This window comes from Crocodylus siamensis, chromosome 4 (assembly GCF_052110815.1).
Source record: "Crocodylus siamensis isolate JL-2025a chromosome 4, ASM5211081v1, whole genome shotgun sequence".
NCBI lineage: Eukaryota > Metazoa > Chordata > Crocodylia > Crocodylidae > Crocodylus > Crocodylus siamensis.
In genome coordinates this window covers 92,791,792-92,806,862 of record NC_143398.1, presented here as the reverse complement: position 1 = coordinate 92,806,862, position 15,071 = coordinate 92,791,792, and the positions used below count along the sequence as shown (strand labels likewise).

The following is a 15,071-nucleotide window of genomic DNA, read 5'->3' as shown; positions in this document are numbered from 1 at the left end:
AGGGAAAGGAGATTGTCATATATCTTGACTTCAAAAAAGCCTTTGATCTGGTATCCCATGATCACCTCTTGGCAAAACTGGCCAACTGTGGCCTTGTGTCCACCACGATCTGCTGGCTGGGAAATTTGGCTCCACGGTCAGGCCCAGGGGGTGGTGGTTGACTTAAGTCAATCGTCAGGTGTCCTGTGACCCATGGAATCCCCCAAGGCTCTGTCCTTGGACCCATATTGTTCAACATCTTCATTAATGATGTGGACATTGGAGTCGGAAGTGGACTGGCCAAGTTTGCCGATGATACCAAACTCTGGGGTAAAGCATCCACACCTGAGGACAGGGGGGTAATCCAGGCTGACTGTGACAGGTTCAGGAAATGAGTGGATGAGAATCTGATGGTGTCTAACACCAAAAAATGCAAGGTTCTCCACCTTGGGAGGAAAAACCTGCAGCATCCTTATAGGCTTGGCAGTGCTACATTGGTTAGCACTACGGATGAAAGGGACTTGGGGGTCATGATTGACCACAAGATGAACATGAGCCTGCAATGCGATGCTGCAGCTAGTAAAGCGACCAAAACGCTGGCTTGCATCCATAGATGCTTCTCAAGCAAATCCCAGGACGTCATTCTCCCCTTGTACTCGGCCTTGGTGAGGTCGCAGCTGGAGTACTGCATCCAGTTTTGGGCTCCACAATTCAAAAAGGATGTGGAGAAGCTTGAGAGAGCCCAGAAAAGAGTCACACATATGATCAGAGGTCAGGAAAACAGACGTTACAACAATAGGCTGAGAGCTATAGGACTCTTTAGCCTGGAAAAGCACAGGCTCAGGGGCTATCTGATGGCCACCTATAAGTTTATCAGGGGTGACCACCAGGATCTGGGGGAACGTTTGTTCACCAGAGCGCCCCAAGGGATGACAAGGTCGAACGGTTACAAATTCCTGCAAGACCGTTTCAGGCTGGACGTAAGGAAGAACTTCTTCACTGTCCGAACCCCCAAGGTCTGGAATAGCCTGCTGCCAGATGTGGTTCGAGCACCTACACTGAATGCCTTCAAGAGAAATTTGGATGCTTATCTTGCTGAGATCCTATGACCCCAGCTGACTTCCTGCCCCTTGGGTAGGGGGCTGGACTCTATGATCTTCCAGGTCCCTTCCAGCCCTAATGTCTATGAAATCTATAAGAAGCTATTACCAAGAAAGACAGAAAAATTCTTGATCTTTTCATTTTAACAGTCTTGAATAATACATCAAACACAGACATGCCCAGATTATGTTGCCAGCTTGTAAATACTTCTAGATTTACAGTTGCTGGATACGTACCACAAAAAGTAAAATTTGATTTCAGTTAGTCTTTTAATCATGGCTCTGCAAATGTGAGTTTACATGGCTGTACTGTACTGTATAAGAAAAGGAACAGACATTTCAGCCAACAATATGTGGAAGTCTTTTGCTCTATTGGCAAGAAAGATGATATTTAAATATTCTTCCCTCAGGGAAGCATTTTCCCCCCCTGAAGATTTATGTTTTCAAATTTGGCCTGTTTGTAGTACCTGTTTAGTGTACAAGATAAGCAAAACTTGGAGCTACATCCAAAGAATAAGACAGACTGAGAACTGAACTTGCTTGTTCATAGGCAGTGTTATTAAAAAAAACTGGCTCTCTCCCCAGAACCATAGAATAATTCTCTTTATAGCCCCTAAGCCTGACACTACTGCAAAAACCTACAAGACAGGGTAGGGTGTTTAGTAAGAGTTTTGATGAGAACAGCTGCAAGTCTAGATCAAGGGCATTTCTTTCTAGCAGAAGAATAATTCATTTCCCCAAACATTTTTAAATAGCTATTATTTATAATAAAAAAGTGTGCCTATATATCATGCATGTTTAAAGTGATAGTAAGAAACCCTCAGTAGTGCTGTGTTGCCTCTAATTTCAGAAAATAAAAGTGTTCATAAGATTTTGAAAGAAAAATGTACTTGGGAACAGGAAATCATCATCTCCCAACCTGCCAACATAGACTGTGACAAAGGAAGTGGGACACTAGGAATTCAGCAAACAGGTAAGGGCAGGATATGGTGCCATGTCATCCCATTGCGCTCCTGCTGTTTCACATCAATGAATTATGGGCTCTTTGGATTTAAAGACTAGGGACCCAAAAACAGAACATTGCAGAAATCTGAAGAAATGAGCTAGTCTCGCAGTGTCAGTCCTGAACCTGGGCCTGAACAGTGAGGTGCTATGGTGCTGGACATGCCGTTTAAGAGAACAGATGTAAAACTGAGAGCCTGGCCCCTTGTGGGCATTAAAAATCCCATGGAACTTTTCACATGACGGATGCTAGCCCCAGTAGCAAGGCCACATGTCAGTTTGGGTTATTATATTCTGTCCATATGCTTTCTTCTGATTTCACTAGGAGTAGTGTTCTTTGCTTCCTCCACTGGACAACACAGGTTGCAAAGGGACAACTTGGGACACTGAGTCCACTCAGCTGGCCCTGTTAACTGTTTGCCATTTTCCATCCCAAGGCAGTGGCATTTCAAGAGCTGGTAAAGTGCAGAGCCAATTCCAAATGCCATGGACTGACATGCATGCCAAAAACCCTGGGGGAAGAAGAGGGCCAAAAGATCTCTCAGGCCAGAACCACAGGTGTTGCAAAGAGGCATTTGTAGGCAGAATCACTTGACAAATGGCCTCAATACTATAGGTGGCGGAAGGCCGGGGCTAATGGGGCTTAGCCTCCCCCGCCCAAACTTTTCACCATGGCCTGTGACAGCAGCAGCACCATGGCACTGCCATCCCACAGCGCCCAACACCGCTCAGCGTGCAGTTGCATCTCTGCCGCCACATACAGCACCAGCATGTGCTGGCCCTGCAACAGCTCTGTGGGAGGGAGGGGCAGGGGTCAGGTGGGGCCAGCCCCTCCCTCGCCCCCCCCCACCCCGCGTATAATAATTTTCCCCCACTGCTTACAGCACATTCCCCGAGGAACCCATTGCAAAAGTGGATTGACCCGGCTACTCCATTCTGCAGAGGATGTCTACCAGAGGATGTTCATCCAAACCTATGCTGCACAGCCCCAGAGGCCCAGCAAAGGAGCACTTCCTGTACTCAAAGCCTGCCCAGGGAAGTATAAGACCTGTCACAAACTGACCCCAAGTCATTGTCTGCCAGTGCAGTCTTTGGCACTTAACATAGAAAAACCAAATACACCAAGTAAATATAAGGGCTATATTCAAAAAGGGATTTAAACATCCAAAGTGGGACTTCGGACATTTAGGAGTCCAAGTCCAAAATTACAATCCTGAAGGCCCCAGTAGCAATCTCTCTATACTGGAGGTGTCTAAATGCCAGCAGCACCTCTCTTTTTTTACTTTACAATTCTACAGATGCCTAGGTTTGTCTCTCTCCATGTCAAGCACATCCCGGTCTTGACAAGGTCAAGCATCCCAGTGCCTACCTTGTAGGATCCTAGGAAGTAGGGACTTCATAAGGCTAATTCAACCCCCTGTTGAATAGTAGAAAGTGGTGAAAAAATAAACTTCTATGCAGTTTGGAGTCACATAGTATGGGAGCTGTCCTATGGCAGAAAAAAATCTGGTAGTCGTTAGAGAGTGTATGGGCATTTTTACACTACACAAGGGTTTAATTCTTCCTAAATTGAAGCGGTGTTTTTTTAAAAACCACTGATTCGATTTAGGGTGAAGTAAATCCCTGTGTCATGCCGTGTCAGAGCCCAATCCTTACCTGCCTGTCCAGCGGTGGGTAGGGGAGAATGAGGTGCTGGCAGGCAGAGTGTTTCCTGAGCTGCAGGGTGGGGAGGAAGAGGGGGGCTTCCCTCTGTGGCAGAGGCAGCCCTCCTGCATGTGGCATCTGCCCACAGACACCTGGCTCGGGCAGTCCTGGTGGGTAGCACCAGGCCCCCACACAGCTCAGGCAGGCAGAAAGGCTCCCGGGAAGAAAAAAAAAAAAAAGATTAGGCTAGGCTCACTGCTTTTTTCCCCCCTCACCTTCTGTGGATCCTACCTTCCCAGGCTGCTGCCGGCCTGCCTGCACAGTCTCTGAGCCACACGGAGCCTGGTGCTTCCCTCCACAGCTGCAGGGTAGGAAACTAAAACTCCTTGGAGGCATTTTACTTTGCAGTGCCCCAAAGTCATTTGCTGCGTCCCAAAGTCATTTAAGGCGCATTAAGCTGCCAAATGTGCTCCAGCGGCTGGAATTAATGCACAATACGCCACCAAATGTGCAACCAGTAATGCCATTAAAGCAGTGCAAAAGGCATTTAACACGCTTTAAAGTGTCACCTACAAACCACCCGAGTTAATACTTTAAAGAACAGTGGGACAACTTGGTTGTAATTAAATAATACCCTTTCAGACTGGATATTTTAAGATGACTGCATATTTGAAACTACTATTTCAAGGGAAATTGCTGTTTCCATACATCTAAAACTAGGTGCTATTCTTAGTGGGATTAAGCACTGCAAAATTTGAAAAAGCACACAACTCTGGTGTTGCTTTGGGTGAGATACTTATTGTCAATAGCTACATGTAACTGCTGGAATGTAGCATGCTAATAAATTAAATTTGATAAGCATGCATACTTGCCATTAGCTTACCAAAAAGCTGCTGTTATTATTTTGCAGGTAAATACAAGCAGTGTTTAAATGTAGGGAACTGAAGTATGCCACGTACGTAAAATGCCAGTTATTTTGGAAGGGCAGTTTCTTGAACTCAAAATTTGTTTAAAGCATGGAAGCATTAAACAATGCAGTTTATAGAATCCCCTCTCCATTGCAAACGTCACCAGCCCATTCTACTCCATGGTCATAATCAATCAGAAGAGTGGGAGAGCTGGTCACAGTTGCATGTCTTCACAGTACATTGCCTTATGTTGGGACAATGGGACACAAACCAGTGGAAAAGCTACAGAAACTCACCAGTGTAGCACCTCCTGCTGCTCCTAGTACAGCTTCTACTGCTTAGATCAAATCCCAGTTTTCCCATGGGGGACAATCTGCTGTTTGCTTTAATCAGAGGAGGGAGACGAGGTGCAGTTTTCCATTGCCCTCTCCGCTGCCCCCGCCCCCACTTTAAACATTCATTGGTAATAAAGGAATAAATGCCAAGGGCAACTGACCACTTTAACACTGGAGGCTTTGGCCTCTTTGTTGAAAAGAACACACCAGTTTCTCTCCAGACCAGAGCACCTGCTGCCTTGACATGACTTTTTGCTTAGGAGGTATAAATTAGAGAACATCAGATACTTCTTACTGCCTTAACCAAATCAGGAATTAATCCTGGAGTCTTCATACTATAGCTTGACTGTTGTTAGAAAGCAACTGTAGACACAATGAGCTACATAGCATGGCAATTTGTTTTTAGACTTTGGGGATAGATCCTCAGCTGGTGTGAACTAGCATACCAATGGTTTACCAAAAGAGTTACTAATCCTTTAAGTTTCAATGCTATTAAGCTCTGATATGGAGTCAAAATTAATATTTCTATGGAAAACAGAACAGATGGAAAACTGTATAGATAATCCTTCCTTTGAATTCAAAGCCAGGGGGAAACTAAACTGCAACTTATTTATTCATACTTGATCCTTTGAGTTTTGTCCTGGGATAGTCTTATGGGTTTCTTATTGAGCTTAGTGTGAACTTCTAAAAGAAGGATTTTGGCCCTAGATGTCTACAAGCAAATGATAATTTCTCTCTGCAGAATTCTCCTACCTTTCCACCATCATCTTAGATGTTTATTTACTTAAAGATTGATAGTGATCCCCAGCAGCATGACACAGGGCATCTTACCTCAAAGAAAACAATTAGCAATACTATAGCATAGCTAAATTAATAATTTACTTTCCTGTTTGTTAATGCCTATCATTCATTCTTCTATTTTATTCCAAAGGAAAACAAAATGCAGTTCTATGATTCTAGTTCTGACCACCACCACTTTGAACTGAAGCTCAAACTCTTGGTATACCACTAGGGGAAAGCAGGCTTTAAAATCTTAATAGGCCCTCCACTGAGGATACTTCACCACTAATGGAAAGTGGAAGCCCAGTGAGAAGAACTGGAAACATCTCCATCCCCCATGATGGGTCTTAGCTAGATAGAATCTCTCAAAACTGCTTGAGTTACCAATTTGAGCAAAAACCAGAAATAGTACAGTCTGGAGCAGCTTTTAAAATTTTCTGTTGTATGCAGTATTGGAAAGATTCTAGCGTTTTCACACCATTTTTTTCATCACTTAGGGAATAAAACTTTTCCTTTTTTCTTTTAGCCATTCTGCTTCTCTGGTTTACTTCATTTCTCAGATACAAAAGAGGTATGGAAGTGAGGTTTCTTAGTTAACTAGCATTTCTTTCTTCTACAGAATTACATTTACATAATAAAATGACATTTCAATTAGTAGTTCTTTTTAGCTGGTTTGGATACTAACTCATTGACAGAAGTGATAAATATTTAAAGGAAACACGGACACCACCAATTTATCAATAGTCACATTGTCATCAAAATTTGGACTTGCTATTGTTATAAGTAAAAATTCAGAATTAGAAAGACATTGGAGGGGAAAACCTCTCTCTTGCCTATGTGTTCATTTTGTAGAATTAACAGTACCTTTGTGATTGCCATTACTCTCAGGTACCTTGCAGTTTGTGTAGGTTTTTCCACAAAGCACCAAGAAAGACAGAAACATTTATGATAATAGAAAAATGAAATTGTAAAACTACTCTAAAATGGAGTAGAGATATAGATGGTCTGAAGCAACTGTAAGCCCCAGTTCAACTTATTTGTCAGCATTGATTTAAAATACGAGTGAACTTACCTCTCCTCCAGTGCAGGGAAAGGGACTTGAGTATCTAGAAGTGCAAATTGTTCCTTTCTTTGTCGCATCATCTTCTAGGCCAAAGGTTGCTGAACAGTTAGTGGCAAAATATTTGTAAGGCTTCCATGTTTTCCCAAAATCCTGAGATCGCTCTAGAACCATTGCTGCTGGCCTTGGTGACCTGAACACCATGATTAAGTGAGTGAAGTAAAATTCAGCTTCTAAATCCAGCTGGATTTTCTCCCTGTGTACATCCTCAGCTGACTGCCACCAGGTGCGTGGATATCGGAAAGAAGAGTCAGCCATGGCAGAGGGCAAGTGAGCCAGGTGGGAATACGCAGCATTGCATTTGTTGCACTTGGGCCGCTTACAGGTCAGGTCTGCATTCTCACTGTATGAGCAGTAAAACTCTGTGGAGTTGAGTCCACATGTGGTATCTGTCCACAATCTTCGCCCGTGAGCTAGGTTTCCCATCCTAGGGTTGCATGCTTTTTCACAGTGGGACCCAACTCCAACAACATTGCTCAGCCCTAAGTGAAGGAAAACACAATGTCAATCTAGAGCAACACAACTGTCATGGCTTTGTGCTCAGCCTACAGTGCAAACCTCACATACCGTAGTAAACTATGAAGCCCAGTAACTCCTGGGCTTACTATGGCACCACTGCAGTGGGAAATGGAAGGCCTCCTCTTTCTACTCCATGTTAGGGAAAGTCAGGCTTCTTTCTGAACTATCCCGGGTCCTGTGGGTTTGGAGTGAAGCTTCCTGAAAATCCCACAAATATTTTTAGTATTTGAGGAAGGTGTTGAATAGCCCTCCCTACCCCAAGATCCAAAAGGAGACCTATGCAGTCATAGGAAAGTCATAAAACTACTGAGATGGGCTGGTCCAAGCATACCTGGGCAGCAGCAGAACTAGGGATGGGCAAGCAGGGCACCAGACCTGGGCACCAACTTTGGAGGAGTGCCAGGATTCCCCTCCCCCCTAAATCCTCTCAGAGTCCATGCTGTGGCAGCAAAAGCAATTCCACAACGTTGCTCTTATAGCAGCACCTGGGTGCACAGACACCCCACTACTGCTTTAAGAGCAACAGCTGGGATGGGCAGATCATACTGCAGTAGCTGTGGTGGCAGCACTTGCTGCCACCACCATTGGGCACTGTTTTTGAGCCCCCACCATAGGTGAGATTCCTGTGTACCCCCACAGCTTGGAACCAGTGCTCCTCCAGAGCTCAGCAGCACCTCTCCCCCAGGACTGCCCAGGGCACAAACCCTGCTTGTACCTCTGCCCATGGTTCAGATGAGGCAGGAGGAAGAAAGGTAAGCTGTAGGAGGGGAGCCAGTTGATGTACTTTAGTGTTTCTGTTGTGCAAATAATAGTTCTCTGAACTTGGAGGTTAATTCAGCTTGAGTGAAGTCAAGAGTGTGGTAAAAATATTTTACAGCATTCTACCTACGCCCTCCAATAGTCAACACCCTTCCCCAAACTCTCCATCTGCAGCCAGCACCCCACACCGCTCTCCACTCTGAAAGAAAAACTTTCAGTTGAAATGGTGCTGGTGAATTGCCCTGCAATTTAGTCTGTTTAGTTTTTGCTTAGGTTTGTCTAGAAGTCTTTTTGATTTTTAAGACTCGTACAGTTCAAGTGTCCAAGCAGAAAATAAAAGTCAAACTGCGAACTCAATATGAAGCCTTTCGCAGTTACAGTCATGGTTTGGTAATTTTTTTATTATAAACCTTCCATCTATTTGTAAAGAAACTGGCAGTTTCTCAGGAATTAAATGGGATTTTATGACCCATAACCATTAACCTTTAAAACAAAAGGGCTCTAAGGACTCCAAGATGGGCATATCAAGATATTTTAGATGCATAATATGTTCTTTATCATAACCAGCTTTGTACACGGACGATGCCTGCTCCTCCACTCCCTTTCTGGAACATTTTGCTAATTCTGAGTGTCATTTCATCGTAACGTCTAATACATCCTTCCCGGGGGATATTAGAATTATCCAACTCCTGTCTACAGGGCAATAACTGCACTGGGGTTCTCCCCTTCACTTGGAGAGGTAGGCTTAATGATGCCATTTATCTTCCTCCAGCTTTCTACTTACAATGACCCATTCAGGTTATACAGACAACATGGAAAAGTGTGTGGAACATTGGGTCTATATATGTATTATAAAAGTACTTAAACAGGTGAATTTCATTGGATAAACACTCTTGGAAAGTTGTTACTGAGCAAGAAACTTATGTTACTAAGTCACCTCCAGGAATAAGCTATAACTAAAATTAAGCAATCCCAACTCAAAGACAGAACACATTCAAACATACTCATGCCCATAAAAGTAAATAAACACAACTGCAAAATTCAGTTTACACTTCAGTCTTCTAGAGGGCCTTTGCAAAGTATTATACAAATATTAACTAACCTATACAGCTCACCTGAGAGGCCAGTAAGTATGTGCTATTATCATGTGTATTATCAACAAGGCCTGCCATGGGCTGGCTTAATTTAAGCGTTGATAGCTTTCTTGGGTTGTTGAGCTAGTTACCCAACACACGGGAATTACCAGCAAACAAGTGAATACTTTCTGTAGTGCCCTCTGCCATTTCACCTTAAGCTCATTACCTCTACAAGAAGGCACTTCGGGGAAGACTTGAGATAGGAGTGCTTTGTCAGAACTGCAATATGATTTTGAAAGTTAACACAGAGCACTATCTTTTTTTGTGCAGCATTATACAGCATACAGAGATACAGGCCCAAATCCTGGACCCATGGAAAAAGTCAATAATAACGATTTCACTGGTGACAGGATATTATCTGCAGTCCTGCCGCAAGGAGCTACAACAGTTCAGATGCAAAATGCATTCTACCTCAAATGAGCAGTGTAAATAAACCACTTGTCTATAGCCTTTTGAGAGACCTATCCTTTCAGGGCTCTCTGACCAGGCTGGGTTCTGTCATGAGATGCTGAATACTAAACTCTCATTGAAGTCTATAGGAGTTGAGACTACTTGTCACCTCTCAAACCCATTCAACCCAGCAGCTTCAAGCCCTTACTCATATAGCTCTATTGATTTTAATGGGCTTGGTATCCATCCTGTAGTTCCTTTCTCATTTGGGGTCAAATCATGGGTCTACTGAGGTCAATGGGAGTTATGCCCTTGACTTCAATGGGGCAGGCCTTTGTTGTGGGCACACACAAAGCCATTTCATGTTCAGCCAGTGCAAGGAGACAAAGCAAAGCCTTTTAAATGGCATGTTTCTCCAAATAAGAAAACCCAGGCTGATGAATGCAAAGTGTTGCAGATGATGAGCTGTGACAGTTTTCTGGCATAGGGCTGTTTACCACAAGACTGAAGCAAGACAGCATACTGGTATTAAAGCATAAAGATTTCTGCACTGTCAGCCACAAATTCATGACAGCTTTTCCACATCCAAAGAGAGGTGCTTTCCCCACATTCACACACAAACTTAAGTACATGCTAATTCAAACCCTATATAGTATACATGCCACTGATCTGCTGTCTTTAGTAATGATGAACAAGCGCATGTAGTGCGCACCATGATTCACCTTTAAAATATCCAGGAAAAAAATCATATGGTTCCTGTTCCAGTACTTTTTTTGTTGAAGCAATTGCTCCAAGACATTTTACCTTTGCAACTCATTGTATTATTTCCCCATAACAGGCTGTTTAAAAAAAAAGCAAACAACAGTCAGCCTTCCAGCTGAAAACAGCTCCAGGAAACATTACATAAACAGTTTATATAACAAAATATGAATGCCCAAGTGTCTGAAGTGTTTAAAAATCCTTCTATGGAAAGTTTTAAGGACAAAGTATTTACTCAAAGTTCACTTTTGGGGAGGGCGATGAGAATGGTTTCAAAGCTTTGGTCTCATCTGTGCACCGGTTTTGACATTACTGCTGTCAAGATAATCACTTTGAGCACTAGACAGGAAACTCCTTTCTAGAGGGGCACCATTCCTGAATGCAGTGATCATCCTTAATTCTGCTTCCCTGCAAAGTAAAGGTGCTACTCCAGCATTGTGTCTGGCACCCTGGGGTGTCAGCTCTATGGGGTAGTAGCGTCCAGACACGCTTATCTGCTTTCAGATCTTTGCCTTGTGCATCAGCTTGCAAGTAGGAGTTGCTTCAGAAAGAATGGAGGCGTCCGACCTTCCCCTTCAGAGTCAGATGCGACGGGCAGCACGCAGCCCTGAACAAGAGCGTCACCTCCTCTACCCCTGCAGCGCCGGGTTCTCACTGTCTGGTGCACTGCCCTGCCCTGCCTCCCATGCATGCCAGGGGCTTCCCACCTGGTCCAACATTCACCTCCGGCTCTGCCAGTCATGCCCGTCCCCCCCACTTATGTCCCTTTGCTTCCAGCTGAACACCCCCCTTCCTGGATGCTCACGGTCCTGAAATACTTGCAGCCCACAGCAAGTGCCAAGGGGCACACGGGGAGCCTCCAGCAATTCCCCTGCCATGCAGGGCTGGAGGAGGAGGGAGGGAAGCCTGCCACGGCTCACCAGAGCGCAGGTGCCCCCTGCCAGCGGGGGCTGGGGAGCGGACTGCTCCTCACGGGGCTTGGCTGCCGGGGCTGCCTTAGCCACGACGAGCCCCCCAAGGGGACGGGGCGGGAGGGAAAGGGCGGAGAGGGGGCGCAGAGGAAGAGAGAAGCCCGGCGCCTCCCCACAGCGACCCGCCGCTCCCTGCACCCCGCGGGGTGGGAAGCACTTGGCCCGCACACCCCGGGCTCAGCTTGTCTTTCTTTCTTCTAAAGAAGAGCGGCACTGCGCCGGCCCCGCCGCCCCCGCGGGCACCCCGGCCCGGCCCGCCGCAGCCCCCGCTTTGTCCGGCCGGGACCCACCTGCAGCCACGGCGGAGCAGCAGCCCAGGAGCACGGCGAGCCCGGCGCCCGCAGCCATCGCCGCGCGCCCGGGCCCGGGCCAAGGGCAGGGATCAGGGCGGGGGCGGGGGCATGGCGCCGCACCGCTCGCTCCGCGCCGCCGCCACCGGCGTTTTATTGCCTGGCTCCCGGCTGCGGGGCCCGCGCCCGCCCCGCCTCCCCGCCCAGGGGTGACAGCCCCCGGCGCGGCCGCCTGGTGCCTGGGAGCGGCGGCTCGCAGTACTGCACCGCCCCGCCGGGCATCCTTCCCGCCGCCGCTGCCCCTCGCCCCAGCTCGCCAGCCGCCCCTCCGCTGCCTCCCCGCCCGGCGCCCCTCTGGCGGGGAGCCCCACGGCGCCGCCGCCCGGCCCGCTCCCTCACCTGCGCCGCCCTGGCAGCCGGGCCCGGGCCTGAAACAGCGCCTTGCTCCTTCCTGCAGTTCCCACTGCCCCACCCCAGCCCCCAGGACAGCTCAGGGAATTAAATATAGGGGGGATTCAAATCCAGTACCCTTAAAGAGCGTCCCCTAAGGCGGGGAGGGGGGTGAGGGGGACCCCCTCGCACGTGCCAGAGTGTGGCTCCCGAAGGCATGCCCCTCAGGGCAGACGCAGGGAAGGGGCCAAGGCTCTGCTGCTACAACAAGGGTCCATCCCTGGCACACTGACGTCTTAAGCGGCGAGGTTGTGGGTGTTTTGGGCACTCTGCCCCAAAACGTTGCCGACCCCTGGCCTGTGTTTTATGACATGATGGTGTCGTGTCTCGTTAAACACACTGGTTTTAAGGCATTGCACAAGGTGGAAATGAGCCCAGAGCTCAGCTCCGTTCAGCTTTTGATACGTGAGTGAGACACTCGTGCTCCTATGAAAGGATTTCTCGTCACCCTTAGGAGGAACTAAAACTGCCTTTCTAATGCACGAGTTAAGTAAGGACATGAACTACATCTCCACCTCCCCATCCTAGGCACTTCTGGTCATTCCTGCCCTGGCTCTTCTCTACTCTTCAGTTCGGTTCCCCTTTTTGCCAAGTGCAGCTGTGAGGAACACCTGTCTTCTCTGCAGCCACCAGCCTGACCAGACCAAGACCGCAGGCCTCTCGGAGGTGCCGCAACCAGTCTGCAGCCTGTAGTAGGATAGCAAGAGATTAGATAGGTGGTTCTGGGACAGAGGGTTCCTGTCTAGACACACACATATGCTGCACACATCTGGAGAGAGGAGAAAATGACAAGAGGGATGGAAAGGCAAAGCTGCCTTTTGTGTTACATAAGACTTTTGTGTGGATACTCACCAAAAATCAGCCTAGTTATCTCTTGTTTCTGTGACTAGAAAGATAATTTCATACAGTAGGTCCAACGTTCAGCTGCTACAATATGGCTGATAACATGACTCTGATAACTCTATGAGGTCACATTGATCGTTCATGAGCATGACAGAATTATGTAACTGAGAGTCAACATGGCTGTGTTTATGAAACATTTTCTAATCCAGTTCGCAATACAGAACAGTGACATATGAGTGGACTAGTTTTAAAGCCAATTCTTGTCATCCAAGTTCAAAGTGTAAAGAAAAGTAGAAAACCATTTTTAATTGTTGCAACATGCCTGCTCCCCACATTAGATTCAGATCAGTAAAAGTCATCATGCAGAAGTATTCTCTCCTCATTCTCACCATCCTTTGCTTAGACAATGCACGTGAAACCTGAAATGGCAATTGCTTGAGGAAAAATATGTTCTGTGAAGGGCCCCCAAAAATGCCCTCAGGATACAACAGAAACAGATGAGGTCCAACGGACGACTCTACCCCAAATATTAAGTAATTCATTCCCTGCCCTATTTGTGTCATTTCCCAGTCAAAGAAATTTTCCGATTCCAAAGATGTTGAAAAGAACCAAAAGAACAATACATATTTCCAATGTTTTTAAATGATAGTTTCTCTCATTTCAGACACTGGTTCCAAACTGATCTAAAACTCATTAATCAAGTAACTTCTACTTCTTTAGAAAGTACAAGCTCCACTTTCTATTTTAGACATCACTGAAAGTGCCCATTTGAGGCCTCACTCTGAGCAATCTAAGTCAATGGGAGTTTTGCCATTGCTGTAGAAAAGTACAGGACTAAGTGTTCAGTACTCATAAAGGTCAGAATCCTAAATGGAAGAAAAGACAGCCTAAGAAAACTGATGCTATATAAAAAGAGGACTACAACAAATGATTTTTTTTATCATTCATGTGTAGTTACAGATAGTACAAGCAGCATCATATACTGGATAAATGGTGCTATTCACCCCAGCGCTTATATAGGTAATAAGGCTGACTGGGTGCATCTACACAAGATGCTTACTGTGTATTAGCCTAATAATACTGCACAGTAGTGTGGCAGTTAATAACCCTGCTAATAGCCTACTGCACAGTGTTAGCCCAATGTGCAGTAACCATTACAAAATAATCACACACCAGTGCTACTGCACAGTAACTCTAGTTACTGCGCATGCAGTTAGTGCTTCATTAAAGAAATACTAAACTAAATCCACAGTACCTAAAGAGCACTAATGAATGTATAAACATGTCCACTGACTGCTTAATTTAACTAAAATGATTGAGACATGGAATGGGTGACAGCAAAGGGTTTTTTTTAATTGTACACAATCAAGAAAAAGTGTTGGTTGGGCATGTGTGGTGTTGGTGTGACTGTACACCATTTTTATTGTATTTTATTTCAGGGTTGTCCAACTGGGGGCCCATGGGTCACATACAGCCCATGATGGATCAAATTGTGGTCTGTGGGACCAGAAATTCCATGTCAGGATGCGTGGCAGTGGTGATGACCCTGGCAGCTTCTAGAGCCACTGTATAATCAAAGCTAGCGCCTAGGTGGTTAACACTGCTTTTGCTTGCCCCACCACTGAATTTTTAGATTGAAGTCTCTATTGGGGACACGTCTAGTGGCAGGAAAAGGAGTACCAGTGTGGTCAGCACGTAGGGTTTAATGCTGGTACTGCTCACCCTGCTGTCAGAAGTGGGTTGTCTAGGCCCACCACTGCACATGTGTTGGACAGAACCGTTTTATTAGATTACAGGGGTGCTTCAAGTTTAATAGGGACTGTACACACACAGAAAGATCTAGTCCCTGTTCCCAAGATCAAAGGCTATATAGATATGGCACTATCCATAGAAGAGAGTCTTATGTTCATGTTTTCTTATGTTTTCTTCTCTTTATTTTGTTTTTTGATACTTTCTTCGTATTCCATATTTGATGTCAAGCTTTTGTGATTCTTCATGTGGGTGGATCCAGGATTTTGAAAAAGGGGCTGCAGAATGTGTGGGGAATCATCATATATAACAGAATGGAGTTTTTCTCCAGTTAAAG

General features: G+C 45.9%; 1 protein-coding gene across 2 annotated transcripts in view; it reads right to left on the bottom strand.

Moving 5' to 3' along the window:
• The window catches only part of NTN4 (netrin 4), an 86,058-nt gene extending 74,095 nt beyond the window's left edge, over positions 1 to 11,963 (bottom strand). The window contains exons 1-3 of one of the 2 annotated variants that reach the window (XM_090042880.1): positions 11,693 to 11,962; positions 7,436 to 7,585; positions 6,821 to 7,350 (exon numbers count right to left, since the gene is read on the bottom strand). In XM_090042880.1, the coding sequence (XP_089899006.1) occupies positions 6,821 to 7,294 (474 nt within the window). In that variant the 5' untranslated portion in view covers positions 7,295 to 7,350; positions 7,436 to 7,585; positions 11,693 to 11,962. Of the gene's footprint in view, positions 1 to 6,820; positions 7,351 to 7,435; positions 7,586 to 11,692 lie in introns of both variants that reach the window. The other variant, XM_090042879.1, reaches the window with a different exon arrangement.
• Between the last annotated feature and the right edge of the window lie 3,108 nt (positions 11,964 to 15,071).